The sequence below is a fragment of the Sebastes umbrosus genome, chromosome 17 (assembly GCF_015220745.1).
Source record: "Sebastes umbrosus isolate fSebUmb1 chromosome 17, fSebUmb1.pri, whole genome shotgun sequence".
Lineage (NCBI taxonomy): Eukaryota > Metazoa > Chordata > Actinopteri > Perciformes > Sebastidae > Sebastes > Sebastes umbrosus.
In genome coordinates, this window is record NC_051285.1 from 970,736 (window position 1) to 992,915 (window position 22,180).

General features: G+C 43.0%; 2 protein-coding genes across 2 annotated transcripts; one reads left to right on the forward strand and one right to left on the reverse strand.

The window, feature by feature from the left end:
• The first annotated feature begins 46 nt into the window (after positions 1-46).
• On the forward strand, positions 47-16,865 carry pcf11 (PCF11 cleavage and polyadenylation factor subunit). The gene is given in 19 exon segments (XM_037748759.1): positions 47-638; positions 5,161-5,286; positions 5,590-5,778; positions 7,592-7,828; positions 8,071-9,062; positions 9,974-10,151; positions 10,306-10,693; positions 11,344-11,487; positions 12,832-13,373; positions 13,375-13,779; positions 13,781-14,152; positions 14,339-14,405; positions 14,548-14,673; positions 14,758-14,887; positions 15,149-15,332; positions 15,427-15,582; positions 15,704-15,796; positions 15,942-15,977; positions 16,065-16,865. Coding segments are annotated over 19 exon segments (4,863 nt in total). The 5' UTR covers positions 47-416; the 3' UTR covers positions 16,341-16,865.
• A 545-nt stretch (positions 16,866-17,410) lies between these two features.
• Positions 17,411-21,766, reverse strand: ccdc90b (coiled-coil domain containing 90B). Its single transcript, XM_037749809.1, has 9 exons — positions 21,544-21,766; positions 20,963-21,082; positions 20,733-20,836; positions 20,419-20,520; positions 19,666-19,707; positions 19,439-19,510; positions 19,302-19,355; positions 19,090-19,204; positions 17,411-18,308 (listed from the first exon to the last, which is right to left on the reverse strand). Exons 1-9 carry the CDS (start codon positions 21,608-21,610, stop codon positions 18,253-18,255), a joined length of 732 nt encoding a protein of 243 aa, XP_037605737.1. The 5' UTR covers positions 21,611-21,766; the 3' UTR covers positions 17,411-18,252.
• Between the last annotated feature and the right edge of the window lie 414 nt (positions 21,767-22,180).

Sequence of the window (22,180 nt, forward strand, 5' to 3'; positions counted from 1 at the left end):
ATCGTATTTCATTTTCAAATGTTCTGTTTTATATTCAGGATACATTAAAACAACAACAGACTAGAAGCTGAGTGAGCCGCCATGTTTCGGCCTCATGTTGCTGTGTTGGGTAACATCCGGGTACATTATGTAATAACAAACTCACACTGCTGCGATCTGATTGGCTCGTTCACTTGGCCGTTATTGTTTCTAACCAATGAGAACCAAGAGCCCGGTCACACGGCCTACAACCAGCCAATGGGGCTTCACTGACGTCAGGTTATCATTCCGTGTGACGCATGAGGCCGTCCGTTAACAGTTACCAGTCGCCATCTTGTGCGTCGTCTCTAACGGGCGGATCACGACGCCGAGACGAACCGGCTGAGTTACACCCCACTACCCGGGTATCGGTCACCAGCAGTTAGCTGGAGGAGTTGATGGACTGCCTGCTACTCGCTGGGTATGGTACTGTAGGTCTGAGCTGCTCGGAGATGGAGGATAAAGCCGGGAGAGAAGACGCCTGCGGAGACTACCAGTCCTCTCTGGAAGACCTGACATTCAACAGCAAGCCGCACATCAACATGCTCACCATCCTGGCGGAGGAAAACCGGCACTGCGCCAAGGATATCGTCGCTATTATTGAAGCGCAAATAAGCAAGGTTTTTATACATATAGAATACTTTACATTTCAGATGTTTAGATGTGTTGGTGTTGGATTGATGGAGTTAGAGGAGCTGAACATGGCGGCTACAACATGGCGGCTAGTGGATGCTAACGATGCTAACGGCTAGTGATGAGCTCAACCAGGGCCAATGGGAAGCAGGCTGCGTCACGCGCCAACGCCGCGTCAGAGCTCCGGGGGGATGGCGCATGCGCAGTAGAATCTGGTCTGCACTCTTTATTGTATTTTTAAACAAAACCAACATAAAATACATTTTAAAAAAAGACCACACGAGAGTATGACAATAATTTCACCTAAAAAGTTTAGAGATATTGCATACATTTATTGTTTTCATTGCTTTTTTGTTTTGTGAGGAAGAAATTGTGACAGATATAATTCCATTTCTTTCATAATTTAAATTTTTAAAATAAGTTTATTTTTGCTTATAGCTTATATTGTTTATTTCATATTGGTAGAATTTTTTTTATTCTTTTATTCTAACGTTTTTATCTATTCTTTTTGTTATTATACTTATTTGCACCAATTCCTAGTGTATACCTCTTACACCTGGCAATAAACACCATTCTGATAAATACAAATACATTTTTTTTTGTAAATTTACACTTGTGATTGTGGAATTTAGCGATAATTAAAATTAAATTAATAATAAAAACTGCATTACTGTCTTTGTCACTTTAATCATAGCAACAAAATATAATATTTCTATAGTACAGTGCAAAATCTGAGAAAATGTTAATAAGTATAAAATTTACATCTTTCAACAATTCACATGTAAATCTGGTCTGCACTTTTTTTTTAATTTCAAAATGACAGTATCCATAGCAACAGCAGAAAACATTAAAATCATTTACATACAGAAGAAGCCTGAACATAAACAAAGAGTTGTGTCAAACATAAAAAGGACAACAGAAATGAAAGAAAACCAACATTAAAAAAAACACAATAAAAATATATAAATAAATAGATAATAAAAAAGACCACACGCATTGTAAAAAATATTTTATTTTTAATAATTAAAAAGATAATAAAAAGGACAACAGAAATGAAACAAAACCAACATAAAATAAAAATAAATAAATAAAAAAAGACCACGCAGTGTATGACAATAATTTCACTTAAACATTAAAGATATTGCATACATTCATTGTTTTCATTGCTTTTTTGTTATGTGAGGAAGAAGTTGTTGACAGATATAATTCCATTTCTTTCATAAATACAAAGAAATTAGGCTTTTTTTTTTGGTAAACTTACACTTGTGAATGTGGAACTTCGCGAGAATTAAAATTAAATTAATAAGAAAAAATGCATTGCTGTCTTTGTCACTGTAACCGTAGCAACCAAATATAATATTTCTATAATACAGTGCAAAATCTGAGAAAATGTTAACAAGTATAAAATTGACATCTTTCCACAATTCACATGTAAATTTACAGGACCAGAATAAATGAGAGCAAGTTTCAGGATGTGATTCGCAGAAGGAACAATTTACATCTATGTCACTCTGCAAGAAATGTTTCCCAAATTGAACCAATCATAACGCACGACCGCAGCTTCAGTTCCACTGCGCATGCATCATACCCCAAGACCTGTGTCCCAGCCTCGTTCTATAGGCCTTAATGGCGGCTAGCGTCAAGTTCCACCACATGTCAGCCGAGTTAACGCTGCGGTACATCCCGCTGCTTAGCGACACTAACTGATCCGAGTAGCTTTATTATTAAAGTGGAAATTATTCATATATTTAGTTTGCTTTAAACAAGAGGATTCTTGAGCAGTTAACCGAAACTCGACGCACTGACGTAAAACTAGATTTGAGTTAAACGGAAGTGAAAATCCACCGTAAAGTAGCTAAATATTAAAGGTCCTATATTATAAAAAAGTTAGATTTTCATGTTTTTTTTATTATAAAGCAGGCTTAAGTTCTATATAAATACTGTGAAAGTATCGAAACACTCAATCCACAGGGAAATACACACAGCCCGTATTCAGAAACTCTGCATTTGAAACAAGCTGTCAGGATTTCTGCCCATTTGTGTATCACAAATATACAATATTTAGACCCTTTAAACAATTTTATACTTAAACATTCTAAATGTGTCCCAGTTTAATCCTGGTTGCAGTGTATGGGAATGTCATCAGCTGACAGGAAGTAAACATGGACCCAAGCTGTTGCCTAGCAATGCAATTCTGTTGCAATTCCGTCAAAATGCGCTAAAACGGAGCGTTTCAGACGGAGGGTAAATACAGGTATATTCAGGCCGACAGTATGAGGAAAATAAAGTTGTTTTTAAACATTACAGCATGTAAACATATTCTAGTAGAAACACAAAATACAAGTATGAACCTGAAAATTAGCACGATATTGGACCTTTAAAGGTCTGAATTGTTTTCTGTTGAATATCACCATGAAGTCAATCAGTCACTAGGAGGTTTAAAATGCACTGACGAGATGTGACAAAAAGATGTTGGTTTCTAGGTAAATGAATTATTTAAATGTAAGCTTTAAGACAATACATCGTTGCCAAAGATATAGTGGAGCCGTTTATCTTGTAAATATCTTTTTAAAACAAAAGTTAGTGCTTTACAAGATGTGTAAGACACCATAAATAAGCTCCAAAAATCAAGTAAAGCCATAAAAATATGTATTTTATTTTTAAAAATATTAAAAATATTTTTATTTATTTTTTAAAGTATTTTATGTTTAAAATATTAAAAAATATTTTATGCACAGATTTTAAAGGGACTCTTTAAAGATGCTGTCCAGAGATCAGAAGCAACAACAGCAAAGACACACTAAAAAAGGTTTTATTGGCCAACTATGTGAACACATTCAAGGATCTTGACCCCGGTTTTAAATGTAAAATATAAACATTTAACTACTAAGGGCAGATATACATTAATAAATGTTTTACTATAAACAATAAGACTCAACGGTATTGTTGGCTTACCGAGTGTGTTTTCAGCCTTAAATCAGTCTAAGTGTGTTTCTGAAGTATAAGACAACCTTTAAGAACAACAAAAAGACTTGATTGAAGCTAATTTATCAATAAAACATGTCCTAGATTGATTTATCACAATGAACAGCTTTAACTCAAGCGATAACTGGTGGACTCTGGTTGATAATAAATAGTATAGTTTGGCCTTATGGACAAAGAGATGCTATCTTTTAAAATGTATATAATGAGTCCAGGAAGTAGGACAGTCCTCGACTAAAGACATTCTTAATCGACAAAGAATGACACTTTAGCACCACTATAAACCTTGTGTTTTACCAGAGATGAGCTCATAAGTTTCTTCAAGTCATTCAGCATGGAAAAAGCATAAAAACACAACTAATGATCTAAAGAAATCTTAGTGGACTTCCAGAGGAGGCAGGCAACCAGGAGGTTAAACGAGGTGGTTTAGTTTACGGTGGATTTTCACTTTAGTAGCTCTGATTTATTCGCAGAAGTATTTTGAACGTCCGTCACAGTAATTTTCTTTACATCTGCTGACAGAGGCCAGACCACACCGACGTTTTTCAGTCTAATTTATTGTCGGGTATCTATTGTTGGACACCGGAGACGTGGCCTCTTTTTTTAAAGCGCCTTTTACCTTCCATAGAAATGCATCTCAGTCAGCAGTTTGCCTCAGTGTTACACAACAACAAAGCTTTGGTCGGTTTTTCTGCATTAATTCACTAGTAAATCTTGAATTACTGAAATGTCATTGAATGGTTATAATGTTATAATAAAAAATGTGAAATGTGCTTTTTGTCATTTTTTATTTCGCAGTGTAATTTATTGGTATGACTCTGGTTTACATTTACTGACACGGCCCAGTCTGACTCGGCTGGTTTCGGACTGGTTGTACAAAACTCAGCTGCACAAGTTTACTAACAGTATCTGCCAAAGAATTTTAAAAGCAGCTTCACAACTAAAATGGGTTACTAATGTTTTTTTAACAACCGAAGGGAGAAAAAAAGGGTAAAACTTTGAAAGAGCGAGTGATTAAAACTCACTGACATTAAAGAGTAAAAGTCGCGATATGTCGTCTGGGTAAAGTACAAAGAGTGGTTTAAGGAAAAAACCCTCTTTGGAGGTAAGAGGACTGGACTCTGTGACCTGTTTTTTTTTACCCATAATGCACCGTGGACATGTTTATCTCCCCTGACTTTGGGATTATCTTCCTGAGATACAGAACTGATTGAAGATGACTGTTTTTTTGGACTGTTGTGGTCGAGCCTTCGGTGCGATTACAAACTTTATTGGAGTATTTTTCCTCACTTTTATTTTGATTCCAGAAAGAAGAAAACTCTTTTGGACTGTTGGCTGATTTTCCATCACGCGTGTCACCTTTTTCCTCACTTGACACCAACTTTTTTTGGCTTTTTTTTTCACACAGCGGGTGGTGAGGGCGAGGGTAGCCTCTGTTATTCCTGTCAAAATGTGATTAATTTGTTCTGAAATGTTGATTTTAACCCCTGTTGTTTTCTAAACTTGTCGAGTTCTCTATTACTCCAGGCCCCATCTGCCGAGAAGCTTCCAGTTTTGTACTTAGTGGATTCCATAGTGAAGAATGTTGGAGGAGAGTACCTTGCAGTGTTTGCTAAAAACCTAATCACTTCATTTATATGTGTCTTTGAAAAGGTACAGTTCTCTTTGCTGCCGTTTACAATATTTAAGCACTAAAAATCTTAGCTGCCCACTTCACTTCCCTCCTGTTTGTTGTGTTGCTTGCTTCTTATGTGTGGTCTCCTGCACTCTGCTCTTTTATACCATAACGTAGTCCTGCTAATAAAAGTGGGAGGGTGGGCTCATGCTTTTTGAAATATTAATATTAAACTTGTCTAGAATTGCTATTTTTAGTTGTAATGAAGTGCTTACTCTTGCTGTGATGCTCAGAGTTTTTTTGTTGGTAGCTGTGGACCAAGTTATGTCCTCTGTTTGTAGGTGGATGAAAACACTAGAAAGAGTCTGTTCAAGTTGAGATCGACGTGGGACGATGTGTTTCCTCTGAAGAAACTGTACGCGCTGGATGTCCGGGTCAACTCTGTGGACCCGGCATGGCCCATCAAGCCGTTGCCGCCCACCGTCAACGCCAGCGCCAGCATTCACGTCAACCCCAAGTTTTTAAAACAGGTGTGTATGCACTGCAAAAAAACACCACATCAGAACCACTGGGATTGGGCTTTGTTGATCTTCACATTGATTTGTTGGTGGTACTTTTTAGTCGCTGGAACTACTTTTCAAGAAACTAAAAGGTTCATTCAGTCCGCTGTTGTCTGTGTTTCCACCGTGGTCTAAAGATCTGTGAATAGGAATGCACCAATACTGTGCTCATGTACTCGTATTCGCAAAACTGCTCCGATACAACGGCACCGATACCACTTTGTGGTGGTGTGCCCGACCCCACTGGGCTGGGATCCCACCTCAGCCGGCGCGCGCCGGCCCCCACTTTTATTGCTCCACGCGGTTTTGCACCCTCTGACTGGTGTGTGTGTGTGTGTGTAAGACCTTGTCTGTGTTTCAAGACGGGTTGGGTGGGTTGCAGACATCGCCGAAGACTCCTGGTGCCTTTTATGCGGGCCGGGCCCTGCCCTGGGGGAACGACGCGGCTGGGGCACTGAGGACAGTCCGCCCCGGTTGACAGTCACACCGGGAGCAGGGAGCCCCGTCCCTCCCTGGGAGGGAGAGATGGCGCAGCGGGCCCTTTGTCCACGGTGCAGCCAGGTCCGGGCGGGGAGCGCTGAAAAAAAAGCGGTATTGGTGCATCCCTAGTTTTGTCTCACTGCGACGATATTTACTGCTGCCCGTTGGATGTAACGAATGAAATGAAACTAAGAGCGTCCGTTTCCACAGTAAATCATCTGTTGAGTGTTTGATGGTTATTTATTTGTGCTTTAGAACGTAACCGCCATGAAACAATCAGAAAATCACATTATATTCTTTCATAAACAGCACCGCCGCACTGTCTCTTCTACCTCTATCTGTTTTTAAATGAGTCGTGAAGCCGACAGCAGAGCCTAACTTTACTTTTAATGTTATTAAACAAAGAGAAATGTTCTTCCCTCGATACTGGAGTACTTCCTTGTTTTATGAATGAAGCGGTACAGTTGAAGCACTTGTGCTGCGTGTTTGAAGGTCATCCCTGCAAACTACCTCAAAGGTTCCTGTACTTACAGAAAGTACTACCCTCGACCAGGGCCCTTTTTGGGGGGGTAAATGAGCTTAATGTAGACCCTGGTCCCTGCCGTTGTAAGGCAGTGAGGTCCTCAAAAGGTTCTTAGTTCTGGGGGGAAAGTTCCTGTGGTGTTAAAAATACTGCACACTTTTCTTTACAGATTTTCTTCAGAAAAAAAGAACAATCTTGTTCTCACTCGCGTTTAGTTCATTTTAACCCGTGGATTTTATATAAATGTGTTTTTTACCTTGTTGCATAACTTTATTTGTGGGTTACCCGGAGAGTAGAGGGCAGGACTCTGGGTTACAGTTTGGCCCTTTTATGAGTTGGGATGTACCGATACGGGATCGGATATCAGTGACAATTGAGCCGATCTATTCAATTCTATGTTTATATACTATGTACTGGCATTTTAATTCCTGTTTAAGTTTGGACCAGTTTGTCGCTGCATTAAAAAGGTTTACACTTGAATTGTAATTCCTGTTAATTTTGAAGATTTCTACCAAGTTGCCGGTGTATGATTTATTATTTTAATACAATTCAGTCAAATTGAAGTCAGGCCTGATGTTGCCTTCCACATAAAGATAATGAGTGAGGCACACAGCTTATTAATGAAACACTGGTATCGGATCAACCGGTACCTAAAGCCCAGGTATCGGGACTGAAACGGTCAGGTCGGTGCATCCCTGTTCATGAGCCGAGATGTAGTTGAGGTAAAGTCGGTTATTGAAGTTAACTAACGGCTTTCTGTAACCTTCGCCGTGTCTCCAGTCTGAGGAGGCGCCCTCTCCGCAGCCTGCGCCCACTCAGCCGCCGGCTCCGCCGCCACCACCGGCGCCGCCCGCTCCCCAGCCGGTCCCGGTCCCGGTCCCGGTCCCCGTCGTCAGCCCGTCCAGCCTGACCCAGGAGCAGCTGATCCGACAGCAGCTGCTGGCCAAACAGAAACAGCTTCTGGAGCTTCAGCAGAAGAAGATCGAGCTGGAGCTGGAGCAGACCAAAGCACAGCTGGTAGGACGAACGAGGGCCGGGGGCGCCGTTCATATTCACTTAGCTCTGATTATCCACGCGTAAATCTCTTATCAAAGTATGTTGAATACAAAAAGCAGCTGTATTTTCAGCAGGTTCAGGCTCTTATAAACAGTCAGCTGTATTTTCTGATTTCATTTAGCCGCGGAACTTCCATGTTTATTTGTAATATTCTGTCCTACCGCTGAAACAAAAGCACCAACCGTTGTTTGATGTGTCTGCAGGCGGGTGGATTTGTGATCCCGACTCCGGTCTCCACTGCAGCACAGAGCATGTCGGCGAAGACCACCAGCCAACCTGCTCCCGTGGTCCGACCGTGGATCCCTCCTCAGACGCAGACGGACGCTAAATCGACCACCAGAGACCCCCGTCTGAACCGCACCGGCCCGCCGGCTGCCTCCCAGTCCAAAGAGCAGCCTGCCGGGAAGAAAGATGGCCCCGCCACAACAGGAAGTCCTGCGCTGACACCTGAGAAATCCACCCGGCCAGACAAGGTCCGGACACCGAGGAAAGAAGTGTCAGAGGAGAAGCCCAAGTTGAAGCCGCCATCTCCGATGGTCAAAAGCGTCCAGAGTAAAAACAAACAGACGGAGGCCGAGACTCAGAAGTCGGCTGACGGCACGAAGAAAGATCCCAGGCTGAAGAAACGCACGCAGGACAAGACCGTAGAATCCAAAGACGAGGACGTGAAGGAGAAGAAACGCTGCACCGACAAGAAGGAGCGAGAGGAGGCGGCGGCCCGAGTTGCCGATCTTCAGAGGTTCAACAAGGGCAAGATGGTGAACGGCTCGGTGCCCAAACACGACCGCGCCGAGTCCGCAGAGAAGCCCGAGTTCAAGACCGGAGGCAACGCCCGGACACATGCCAGGAAACGCACCCGCTCGCGGTCCAGGTCCCGCTCCCCCGCCTCCTCCCCGAAGAGGAAGGACAGGCCCAAAAGCAGAGCCAGGAGCAGCTCCTTGTCCCCGTTACCGTCGCACAAACTCGGCAAACCCAGGAGGGTCCGCGCAGACGAACCGGAGCACGGCAAGCCTGGCCGAGGGGACCGGCTCGTGCTCAAGAAGAACCAGTCGGAGAGCAGGAGGTCAAAGAGGCCGGCGGAGGACCGGCACTCCGAGTCCAGAGACTCTCATTCTCCACGGAGCCACGACGGCGGCGGAGGGGAGGTCAAGGAGGCTCCTCACCGCTGGAGGAGCGGCTGGGAGGAGAACAAACAGTGAGTCCACGTCTCATATTTCACCCTGTTGTGTTCACAAACTGATCTTAACAAACCGGACATCTAATATCTGGATTCAAATGAACTTTAATCAAATCGTTCCTGATTTTAGGAATTTTACCAAATTCAGACTTAATTTAAAACTTCTTGTACGGCTGCTTGAGAGTGTTTTCTTTGCTAATAGATTAATCATTTATTCATATTTAAAGAGAAAATGACAAAACATTTGCTGATTGCAGCTTCTCAAATGTGAGGATTTACTTCTTTTCTTTGTGATTTATGATAGTAAACCGAATATTTTTGTGTCTTTTTGGATTACAGGGAAATTTATAACCGTATTTTTTACAATATTCTGACATTTAAAAAAACGTAATAATCAATTAATCGAGAAATAATAATAATCTTTTGTTATAAATTTTGGTGGTGAGCAGGGCTGCACATGATTTTTAATATTTTACATTTTGACCAATAGTCTTAAAACTAAAATATATTGAATATGCAGTTATGTGTACAGCAAATCCTCACATTACACACCTGTAGTGGTCATTTTTATTTGATAGAAAATACTAATCCTTTTTGCTTGCAAAGGACAGCAATGTCTTTGGTGTGCATGTTTAGAATCTGCTATTAAAAAAGTACATTAAATACAACATGACATCCTGACAGAACACATTAAAACACAATAGAAGTGACATGAAAAGGAGCAGCAGGTACTGAGTGATGGTTAAATAAATAGATATATAAACAAACAATTGATGTCCTCACTAACTCAAATACTCAAATATTTCATGGCGACGGGGACAAATGTATTTTGAAAGCTGTTTTTCTTTGCTCGGGGACTGTGTACCTTTGACCCGACCTCTGGATTTAATCTGTAAACCAAAAGTCACTGATTGATTTTTCCTCTTCAGTCCAAAGCTGCCGGAGGAGTCTCACGTGAAGCCGGCACCTCAGAGACACAAACAGCAGTACGGCACCCCGACTCGCCCCACCACCCCCCGAACCCCCAAGCACCGCCTCAGCGTGGACGCCAACCTGCAGATACCTGAAGCCCTCAACACCGCCTCCAAGAAGGACCTGCTCCGGAGGGTACGTCACAAACACCACCACACCGAGACTACTGCAGGAGGACGAGACGGCTGGCTAACGCTAGCTGTCTCGTGACGAAGTCATTGTAAAGCTCTCTTGTTCCAGTGTTCCTCTTGATCTTCCTCTAACGTCCCGTCTCTCTTCCTCCCTGCAGGCCAGTAAGCGTCTGGAGAGCGGTGAGATTTCCCAGGAGGACTTCCTGAACATGGCCCACCAGATCAAACACTTCTTCCAGTACCAGGAGGAGAAGCAGCGCTCCGACAGCTGGGACGACGACGGCGAATTCTCCGCCAAGAAACTGCTGGCCTCGCCCACCGCCGCTCAGCCGCGGCCCCCCCGAGACCGCATGGACCCGGCGGAGGTGTCGTACTACGAACACAAGCTCAAACTGAGGAAGACTCAGGTCGCCCACCGAGCCGCCGGGGAGGAGTGGGAAGGCGAGGAGAGCCCGGAGGAGGGGGTCGAGGAAGCGGGGCAGGGTGAGAAGAGCCCCGGACAACCGCTAGCACATAAATACAGCCGGGCGCCACGGGAGAGGCAAGGTGAGCTGAGGGCCATCTGGGGAATACTTGTTTCTCTTTCCATCAACATGAACAGATTCAGAATATTAATTGAGTTTGTGTGAATTTGTTATTATTTATTATTTGTTGTCTGCCGAATAGGCGTAATTTGCCGTGAGCTGGAATGAGCTAGAAACATGAAACTTGGCACAATAACTGGAAATGATGTGCATGTGCTTCTCAAGAACTATGACCCCAATCGGCCACATGGTGGCGCTGTAACAAAAAGGCCAGCCCCCTCACACCATAAGTCCCATCAATTTGAAATTTGACAGACATGTGCTGCTGAAAAACACATTTTTGACATCTCCTCCTAAACCGTAGGTCTGATAGCTGGCAAATTTTCTGCGAATCCTTATTGGACCAGACTCATCAAAAGTTGCATAAAGCTTGTTGACACCTCGTTGCGTTTTCAAGATATTGACCAATGAACTGTAAGTCGGCGGGGCTCAGCACATCAATAGACCTAACTTCACAAGCCTTTGGCCCATCGTCTCCAAACTTGCAGCATATGTTCACAAGAGTAGCTGAAACATCCGCTGAAAGTTTCATTCAAATCGGCCACTAGGGGGCGCATTGAGCGGAAAAAAGGCCACAACCCGTGAACTTGCGGCTGTAATTCTTCATAGCAGGTGAGAGGAGGAGTAAAGAGCGCGAGGAGCCGCGGCCGCCGCTCGGCCCCATGATCGAGGAGTACAACCACGGTAAAGAGTTCCCCACCCTGAAAGCTCTACCGGGCCTTCGCTTCAGGAGGAGAGCCGACCCCAGAGAGCCCAGTGAGTCCACCGCTCCACAACCGATCCATCATCATGTGTTTTTTAATCTGCTTTAAAACTGATCTGTGAAGCCAAAATATTATCTGTTATCTGTCGTCTTTATCCACAGAGAGGTCAGAGGTCAGGTTCTGGAGCTGCGGGGTGTCAGGGTCTCGATCAGTGACACTTCAGCAGGGTTAGAGACTCTTCTAAAGAGATCACAGTTTACACATTTAATCAGGGGTGAAGCTCACACACTCACAACCATATAGACGTGCATACGTAGACGCCGCATTGGACGCTGCAGCCCGTTGAGCCGTTACGTCAATGTGGGCGCCATCGACATAAAGTCATCTGGGCATCAATACGGCAGCGACGTCGTTGTTAACGGATCGAAATGATGCCGAAATAACTACATGCTAATGCCGATTTGTAAAAAGTCTGAATTCATGTTTTGTCAGCTCCGTCCGCAAGACGACATTCAAACAACTTTTAAAACGCTTGTTTTCTGAATGGAGTCTGGATCAATCAGTGCGCCGGGGGAAAACTTTGGTGTGACTATGAGAGTCTTCAAACTGGGTTTTCCTCAGGATCTCATTCGTACTTTGAATATGTAAATTCAGATGCTTCTATACATTGCAGACAAACACTGATTATGATTAGTAAAACATCCTTGTAGATCATAAACCCTTTCATTTGTGATGCACCAATACCGATATCAGTATCGGGTCCGATACTCTGCTCATGTACTCGCAAAACGGCCTAGAGCCGGTCGTACCCCCACGCACCGCCTCGTATGCAGGACTCCCCAGCCTGCCGTGTGTCGCTCACACCCTCCAGCTGGCTGTTAACAAGGGTCTTTAGACACAGAGAAGTACTCGTATCGGTACTCGGTATCGGAGAGTACCCAAATGTAAGTACTTGTACTCGGTATCGATGCATCCCTACCTTTAATATAATAACGACTCGTTGAAACCGGTTTTTGAAATGTAGACGTTATGGTGCTTTTTATCCAGAAAAAGGGGTAGCTCCCATGTTCACTTGTATTTGTTTACGGGCCAGTCTTGCCAGGTCCAATATGGCGCCCACGTTGACGTAAGATCCAGGAGTCGATGCGGCGTCTACTATATACAGTGTCTACGCTCACTACTACATCAGTAGAATCCGATCCAGTTCACACGGAGAGACGTAGTCAGTAGCTAGTTGGAGAGAAGAAGAACGTTATCTAGATCTCTTCTCTGTAGTTTCTATCTTCAGTTTATTGGAAGTCAAACATTTAAAATCATGATTTGAATGTTCTAAAATGTTCTGAGTTTCCCTGACGGTCAGAAAACGTCTTCATGAGTTTGTGTCTGTTGTTTCCAGGTGAGAGAGAGTGGACCTCGCCGCTGACGGAACGGCAGCGCTTAGACGAACACGAGGAGCCAAAGAGCGGCTACGACGCTCCGCGGAGGTACGGCCCAGCCGCCGACTCCAGGAACCAGCAGGGCCCCCCGCTGCCCGGCACCGTGGTCCACAGGAAGTCTCCGAGCCCGGCCGGTCTGGACGCGCCAACGCCTCGGTTTGAGCGTGAGCGCCTGTCGCCCTTACACCAGAAAGACTCGGCAGAGATGAGCCCGATCCCTCGCTTCGAGAGCCCCAACAGCGAGCACTCGGACGACGGGCCCCTCAACCTGGGACCCCCCCCACCTCCGCTTCCCCCCAAATCCATCCTCAAGGCGCCGTCCCGCGTCGGACAGCTGTCCTCCGTCCGACAGCACAGCGAGTCCCCCGGACACACACCTCCGCATGACGGAGGACACCCCCCGCCCCGGTACGACGGGCCCGGACACATGGGCCCCTCCAGACCACAGCCTCCCGGGTGGTACGAAGGCGGCGGCCCCGGGCGCTACGATGACTCGTCCCGGTTTTGAAGGGCCTCACCACCAGGGTCCCGGCAGGTTCGACGGTGGCGTTCCGCCTCATCACAACATGCCAGAGAGGTTTGACGGACCCCACATGTCTCACGGTCCAATGAGAGGCGGAGACGGTATGGGCCGCTTCGACGGTCCACCTCACCCTCAGGGGCCCAGGAGGTTTGATGGTCCTATTGGTCAGCAGCCCCCGGTGAGGTTTGAGGGCCCGGGGCCCGGACCGGGTCATTTTGAGGGCCCTATGCAGCGCTTTGACGCACCGCGGCGCTTTGAGAACAACATGGCTCCCGGTCCCGGATCTGGACCGATGGGCTTCCAGCAGCAGCGGCCCATGCGCTTCGACGGCCCTCCAAACCAGATGGGCCCGATGAGGTTTGACGGTCCGATGCACTTTGAGGCCCCCCGGTCAGCCCGTACCCAGGTTCGACATACCCAACGTGCCCCATCAGGGCGGGCCCCCACTCTACGAGTGTCCCCCCGGCCAGCAGGGCCTGCGGTTCGCTCCCCAACACAACCTGCAGCAGCCCATGAGGCCGATGGCCCCGCCCCACTACGACAACCCCATCGCCCCCCCGCAGAACTTCAACATGCCCCCCCAGCGCTTCCCCGAGCCCATAAACACTCAGTTCTCCGCCGGGCCGATGGCGTTCTCCGCTCAGCCCAACCTGCAGCCGGCAGGAAACTTCAACATGCAGCCGGCGCCACCGTTCAACCAGCCGGGACCCGCCCCCTTCTACAACCCCGCTGACCCCGCTGGCGCCATGCAGCAGCCGGTGAGTCACACGGTTCACAAATTAACAGGCAAAATGTTTGCTTCCCTCTCGGTGTGATGCTCCATGAGAGTCTTCAAACCCTTCAGGATCTCATTCAGACTCTGAAGATGTGAACTCAGATGCATCTTTACGTTGCTTCCAAACTTCTTCTGATTATTAAAAGGTTCTCTGGTTGTTTGTTTGCAGGTCAACATCTTGGGGAACCTCAGCCAGCCCTTCCTGCCTTCGAACCCAGTGCCTTTCGGACAGCAGAGTGAGTTCATCCTCCTGGTTTTAATGTTAATGAATGAATGAAGTGTCTCTAACTGGAGTTGTGTCTCTAACTGGTCTTGTGTCTCTAACTGGTGTTGTCTCTAACTGGTCTTGTGTCTCTAACTGGTGTTGTGTCCCTGCAGTTGGACAGGTCGCCCCTCCAGAGAACCACTTCGGTCAGGTCGACGTCAACGACCTGCTGACCAAACTCATCTCCAACGGCATCATCAAACCCTCGCAGCCCGACGCCGCTCCGACCCCCAGCGCCGGTCAGTGAAGCCGTCCTCGCGTTGCTGCTGTTTTTGTATTTTACATTATTTGGACATTAAAATAATTCGAATTTTGTTTTCCAGAACCGAGTTCAACACCTCCGACAGCTCCTCCGCCCGTGGTGGTGGAGGAGGAGGAAGAGGAGTTAGAGGTGGAGGAGGAGGACGAAGATCTCCCAGACCTCACCGGCTTCAAAGTCGATGACATGAAACCGTGAGTGAACGAGTCGACTTCAGAGATGAAATGATCGGCAACTATTCTGATAGTTGATGGTCCTAAATGTGAAACATTCTCTGATTCTGGTTCAGCTCCTCAAATGTGACCTTTTTTCATCATTTCTTCAAGTTTCTTAATGAATTGATCATGACTCGTTATTTGCAGCCGTAGTCGTCTGTTCCATGATGTTGTTGTGAAATAGAATGAGCTCCACGTGGTCTGACATCAGTGTTGTGACACATTCTGCCCCCCCCCCAGGCGTTACGAGAGCGTGGTGACCAAGCTGTACTCAGGGAACCAGTGCTGCCTGTGCAGCATGAGGTTCACTGCCGCTCAGACCGACCTGTACGCCGACCACCTGGACTGGCACTTCAGGCAGAACCACGCCGGCAAGGTCGCCAGCAAGAAGATCACACACCGCCGCTGGTACTACGGCCTCAGGGTGAGAACATCTCTACGTACGCACTGACCTTTAAAACAGCTGACGGTCGTCCCCGTGTTTAAACTCATCTGTGTTTGTGTGCGTCCGCCATCAGGACTGGGTCGAGTTCGAGGAGATCGCCGACCTGGAGGAGCGAGCCAAGAGTAATTTCTTTGAGAAGGAGAGCGAGGAGGATCTTCAGAAGAGCCAGGCGGCGCAGAAGGAGAAGGAGTTCCAGAGTGTGAAAGCCACCAAAGACCAAGTGGGAGAGGTGAGACTCACGGTTCAGCTGATTGATGTTACTGAAGATTCCCAATAATAGAAATACACCATGTGAGAGATCAGAAATAAAACAAACAAGTCACATCATGTTGTTGTTTTTCCTCCTGTAGTCGTGTGAAATCTGTCAGGAGGCGTTTGAGACGTACTGGGTGGAGGAGGAGGAGGATTGGTTCCTGAAGGACGCCCTCAGGGTGGACGAAAAGGTACGACACGCCGCCGCCACCAAGAATCTCACAAAATATATTAGTAGAATGTCAGAATAATATAAGTAAAATGTCCCAGAAATATTGATAAAATGTCTGAAAACTTGGTAAAAAACTGATGTGAATATTTGTTTTCTCTCGTCAGAACTTCCATCCCGCCTGTTTTGAAGATTATAAAAATGTAAGTAACCGATGAATGAATAAATATAAATACTAATAATTCTGATTAAACCTCAGATGTTTGACGTGCTGCCGTTTGTCTCCTCAGACGTCGTCGTACCTCGACGTCACGCCGTCGCCCAACAAGCTGCTCACTGATCACCCGCTGAGCGCCTTCATAAAGACCGAAGAGGAGGAGGAGGGCGCTTCCTGTGTTGTTGCCGCCGCCGCTGCTGCTGCTTCCGCTGCGGCTGCTGCCATCGCCGCCGCCGCTGCCTCAGTCAAACAGGAAGTGAAGACTGAGGCGTGCGAGCTCCCTGATGTGAAAGAAGAGGAAGAGGAGGTTTTAACAGACGAAGTGCAATGTGACGAGAACAAAGCGTAAAGCTCCACGTTTTCTTTGTTTTTTAGAAGAAACGTTGATTTTAGCGTGCGGAGGCGGCGTCCTCCTCAGCGACAATAACTTGAATACATTTTTGTATTTGGATCGTGCGCGACCATTTCAGGTCTCCTGTTTCTCTGTGAATTAATTTAAAGAACAACTGTTGTGTTTCCTTTTGGCTCAGAGATGTAAATGATTTAATTTATAAATTAAAGTATTTTTGGTATCTCTGGTGTGGAACAGCTGCTGTGTGCTTCCTGTTGACGCTCTGTAAATACTTGATTATTGATTATTGATTATCGACGGGTAGTTTCAGGTGTTTAAAGGTAAGCATCATCCGATCGGACGACGGAAGACTCCGCCTGCTCTCCACCGATCGTTTCTCCGGAGGATCCGAGTCGTCGTCTCCTTTTTGTTTCTCGTTGTTTTCTTCAATAAAAGAGTCTGAAACTAGTTTGTGTGAAGCTGATTTCACTTTTCTGTCATTTAGGTTCAAACGTACAAATCAAATAAAGGTTCTAGTTGATTCAACGTCTCCGTTCTGATTTATTTCATCTCAACCACTCCTTTCTTTTAAATGGCTTAAAATGAGACGGGAGACTTTCTCTTCTTTTTTCTGTTCTTTACTCTTTCTGTCTTTATCTTTCTTTTTTTTCTCGTCTTCCTTTTTTGTGTTTCTTTTTTTTCTTGTTTCTTTGTTCGATTCTCTTTCTTAGTTTTTCTTTTTTTCTTTCTTTCTCTTTACTTTTTTATTTTTTATTTTCTGCCTCATTTCTATTTTTATTTCTCGTGTCGTCTCTTTCTCTCCTTTCATTTTCTTAACTTTCTCGTTTCTTTTCTTTCTTTTTATTTACTTTCTTTTCTTTCTTTTTTCTCTTCTTTACTTTCTCTTTTCTTTCTTTTCTTTACTTTCTCTTCTTTCTTTACTTGTTTTTCTTTTTTTTTCTTTACTTCCTTACTCTTTTTCCTTCAATCTTTCCCCATCCTCCTCTCTTTACTTTCTTTCTCTCCTCTCATCTTTGGTCACATTTTCAGTATGTTATATAATTATAAAAACCTCACATGCGTTTAAATATCTTTTTATTTAAAATCTTTATTTGTGTTTTCATTCTGCCGTCCAACAGAGAATCAGTTTATTCTTAACGTCAAACACATTTAAATCAATAATCAATAATGAAACATCAGATTCAACACAATTAAATAAAAATAATAAAAATAAACAGCTTCATTAAATATGCAGTTATCGTTCTGACAATAAAATAAAAATGTTTCCATGGCAACGCGGGTTACGGATATCAAAATGTGCTTTTAAACTCACCCAAAATGTTTTCACTACTTCATGCAGATAGTGTGAACTAAGAACACTTCTGAGGTACTTGTACTTGTACCTTTACGTGCTGCTTTATATCTCTAGCCCACCACATGTACGAGGGAAATATTTACTGTTGGAAGAAGTGCATTTACTTAAGTAAAAGTAGTAATACCACAATTTAAAAGTACTCTGTTACAAGTAAAAGTCCTGCATTTAATATCATTCAGTTTACTTGTAAAGAGTATTTTTACACGGTTGTACTGGTACTTCTTTAAGTAAATTAAATGTTGTGATGTAGATTATCAAGTAGCATTAATACTCAAGTAACGTATAAATACCTCGACAGTACTTATATACAGTACTCGAGTCCATGTGTTATAGGTACTTTACAGTACCAGTGCTTACAATTCTTCTGCGTACTGAGTACTTTTACTTTTGATCCTTTAAGTACATTTTGCCAACAATACTTCGACTTAAGTTAAACTTTACTTTAAACATTAAGTGGTGACATTTTGAAGCAGCAGCAGGTTTTTAAACTCCACAGATCTCAGTGTCGTCGAGTTCACTGGAACCACTTTGTTAAACGAGTTCACGGTGGATCCTTCACCTCCAGAAGCGGTAGACTCCCAGAGCGATGGCGAGGCAGGAGAACACCGTCGCTGTGGACGAACACAGGAGACAAAACACCTTCAACCAAAAACTACTTCATCTCACTTCTCTGTGTAACTAACTAAATATCTTTACTCAAGAACTGCACTTAAGTACAAAACTGAGGTACTTGTACTTTAAAAATAAAAAGATTAATGATACAAAATATAATCGACAAATAAATGAGGATCTGTTATTATAATTAGAGATGTAAGAAAATATCGATACACTTGCATATCGCCATATTATGTTTGGTGATACTGCATCAATTATTAATAAATAGTTTACATGCAAAGATTTGTGGCAGACACTGGAAATGTTTCTATTCAATTGTCAAGCAAATTTTTAAGTTTTTTATAAATGTCCAAAAGATATTAGTAAATGTCTTAAAAATATGATTAAAATGTCCAAAACATATTAGTAAAATGTTGATAAAATGTCTGAAAAATATTAGTAAAATGTCTTAAAAATATATGTAAAATGTCTTAAAAATATTAGTAAAATGTCTGAAAAATATTAGTGAAATGTCTGAAAAATATTAGTAAAATGTCTTAAAAATATTAGTAAAATGTCTTAAAAATATTAGTAAAATGTCTTAAAAATATATGTAAAATGTCCAAAACATATTAGTAAAATGTTGATAAAATGACCGAAAAATAATGTCTTAAAAATATTAGTTAAATGTCTTAACAATTTGAATAAAATGTCTGAAAAATATTAGTAAGATGTCTGAAAAACATTATTAAAATGTTGCTGTTGTACATCAGTGTACTGTTTAATGTGATGGCGTACCTGCGAGGTAGCGGACCGTCTCCAGTTTGAGGGACTCCAGGACGGTTTTGAGCGACGCCACCTGCAGGTCGATCTTCCTGTTGATCTCCATGTTGTCGTGTTCGAGGTCGGCTTTCTGACCACGGGGAGACACATGGTGGTGATGTCATCAACCAGCCACATCAACAACCAATCACATGGGATGAGATGGTGGTATTATACAGTCCGTTTACCTTGTGATGGAAGTCTGTACTGGCCTCCATCAGCTTCTTCTCCTGTTCAGTAAACTAAGAAAAACACAACATTTACTTTTTTAATTATCTATAACTAACTAACTTCCTGTTGTCCCTCTCTCTCGTCTTCGTCTCACCCCGTCAGTGATCCGGCTGCTCTGCAGGTTGATGTCCAGTTTGGTTTCTGCTCGGACTTTCAGACTCTCCTCCTGAACACAAACATCCACAAATCAAACATATCTCAACATACTGTAGATTATAAAAAACGTTGCTTTATATTCCAACAAACAGTTAAAACAGCTGCAGTCTTATAAACCAACATTGACACAGCAGTTAATATAAAAATATAAAAACACCTTCTGACCTTCAGTCTGTTTTGTAGCTGCTCCAACTCTCGCTTCATTTTCTACAAGAAAATAAAAACTTAAAATAATCACTCACATCAGTTTTGGGAAATGTCAGAAAATAACTGTGTTTGGGGAAATAAGTATCTTACAGAGATACTTTACAGAGATAAAGTATCTTAGTTTATCTCTGTAAACTAAGATACTTTACAGAGATAAAGTATCTTAGTTTATCTCCGTAAACTAAGATACTTTACAGAGATAAAGTATCTTAGTTTATCTTCGTAAACTAAGATACTTTACAGAGATAAAGTATCTTAGTTTATCTCTGTAAACTAATATACTTTACAGAGATAAAATATCTTAGTTTATCTCTGTAAACTAAGACACTTTACAGAGATAAAGTATCTTAGTTTATCTTCGTAAACTAAGATACTTTACAGAGATAAAGTATCTTAGTTTATCTCTGTAAACTAAGACACTTTACAGAGATGAAGTATCTTAGTTTACAGAGATAAAGTATCTTAGTTTATCTTTGTAAACTAAGACACTTTACAGAGATAAAGTATCTTAGTTTATCTCTGTAAACTAAGACACTTTACAGAGATGAAGTATCTTAGTTTACAGAGATAAAGTATCTTAGTTTGTCTCTGTAAACTAAGATACTTTGCAGAGATAAAGTATCTTAGTGTATCTTTGTAAACTAAGACACTTTAAAGAGATGAAGTATCTTAGTGCGATTAAAGAAGTAAAATGTTGACGTGTCGTCGTACCATGTTTTCAGAGCGAAGGTTGGCGAACTCGCTCTTCTCCAGGATCACCATGTCCTTCCTGATGGAGTCCAGGTGAGCCATGATCTGCTGCAGCGCGATTTCCTCCAAGAAACAACAAAGAAAACTTTGTCCTCTCTGTTTGTAAGGTAACTCCCAAACAAGTCTTTTATTTTATTTATTTATTTATTTTTAGGTTTGTACGACTGTTTATTAACACATCTGTTGGGTTTGTATGTTTACAAATTTGGGAAACTTTAATGAAAATTAAAGTGTAAAAAACACTAATCCAACTGGTTTAAATTGTCTCTTCCTACCTGGTGTGATTTGGTCACCATGTCTTTATAAACGATGTCCATGTTGGCCGTCGCCAGAGTGACGAGAGCTGAAACGATCAGCTCCGCCTGACGCTTCTCGAAACCTGAACAACGTAAAAACAACGTGTTGTCAATGACGACCTGCAGCGACGGTGGACAGGTTCAGATTTATAACTCCTCAGGAGAAGAGGATCAATGCTTCTTATTTTTATTTAGTTTGATTTCCTGACCGCTGCTCTCCAGCTCCGTCACCATGGAGTGGGAGTCGAAGGTGAGCTTCCGCTGCTCCAGGGGCATTAGTTCAACCTTCCTCATGTCAAAGGTCATCGCGGGCGCCGTCACGTGGAAACCTGCCACACAAAAAACAAACATGTTAACCTTAAAAAGGAAAAGTTAGACATTAAGTAAAATCCTCTCCCTCTCTTAGATGTTCAGATTGATACCGCTTTGTATGTTTTTAGTTTTTTTACTCTTAATTAGTACTCTTATTAGTACTTTTACTGTTTATACAGTGTGGTATTAGTACTTTTACTGTAACAGAGTATTTCTACAGTGTAGTATTAGTACTTTTACTGTAACAGAGTATTTCTACAGTGTGGTATTAGTACTTTTACTGTAACAGAGTATTTCTACAGTGTGGTATTAGTACTTTTACTGTAACAGAGTATTTCTACAGTGTAGTATTAGTACTTTTACTGTAACAGAGTATTTCTACAGTGTGGTATTAGTACTTTTAACACATCTCTGGTCCCAGGGTGCATTGCGGTCAGGGAGCAGTTTCTTCTTCCTCTGTTTATAAACAGTAACTCACCTCTCCAGGTTCTGACCATGGATGTATTAAAGGTTCTGCAGGTTCTGACCAGCTGCAGCGCGTTCATCCTGGAAGCTGTTGAGTTAATAGTTTCAGTAAAGTTCAGTTAAAACAGTTTAAAACCAGAGAAACAGTCTCTGTTAGGTTACACCATGGAGGAGATCAGTCTGACAGACAGGAAACAGTTACACAGCTCGAGGACGTCACATCCGGCCTGATGCTGCATTCAGGCACTGTAGGAACTATCAGAATCACTGTGGTCGCTGTGAAATAACCGGAAACAACACGACAAAAAAAAATTAAAATCATCTCAGAGGTAAATATTGTACTTTTTTACTGCACTATATTTATCTGAAATTTACTTTAGAAAGGTAGACATTAGTCTGAAAAGGGCTATTCTGCATAATGAGTACTTTTACTGTTGGTACTTTAAGTATATTTAGATGTTAATATGTCTGTACTTTTATTGCAGGACTTTTACTTGTAACAGAGTATTTCTACACTGTATTGCTATTTTGTTTTACTTAAGTAAAAGATCTGAATACTTCTTCAACCACTGTTGATAATATAATTAAGAATGTATACATATATATATGTGTGTGTGTGTGTATATATACATTCTTAATAATATTATAAA

Coding starts and splice junctions, on each gene's coding strand:
- ccdc90b (XM_037749809.1), bottom strand. CDS start 21,610: ATGAACGCGCTGCAGCTGGTCAGAACCTGCAGAACCTTTAATACATCC. Junction 20,837..20,962: donor GACGGAGCTGGAGAGCAGCG/GTCAGGAAATCA, acceptor TACGTTGTTCAG/GTTTCGAGAAGCGTCAGGCG. Junction 19,205..19,301: donor GTACAGACTTCCATCACAAG/GTAAACGGACTG, acceptor CCCCGTGGTCAG/AAAGCCGACCTCGAACACGA.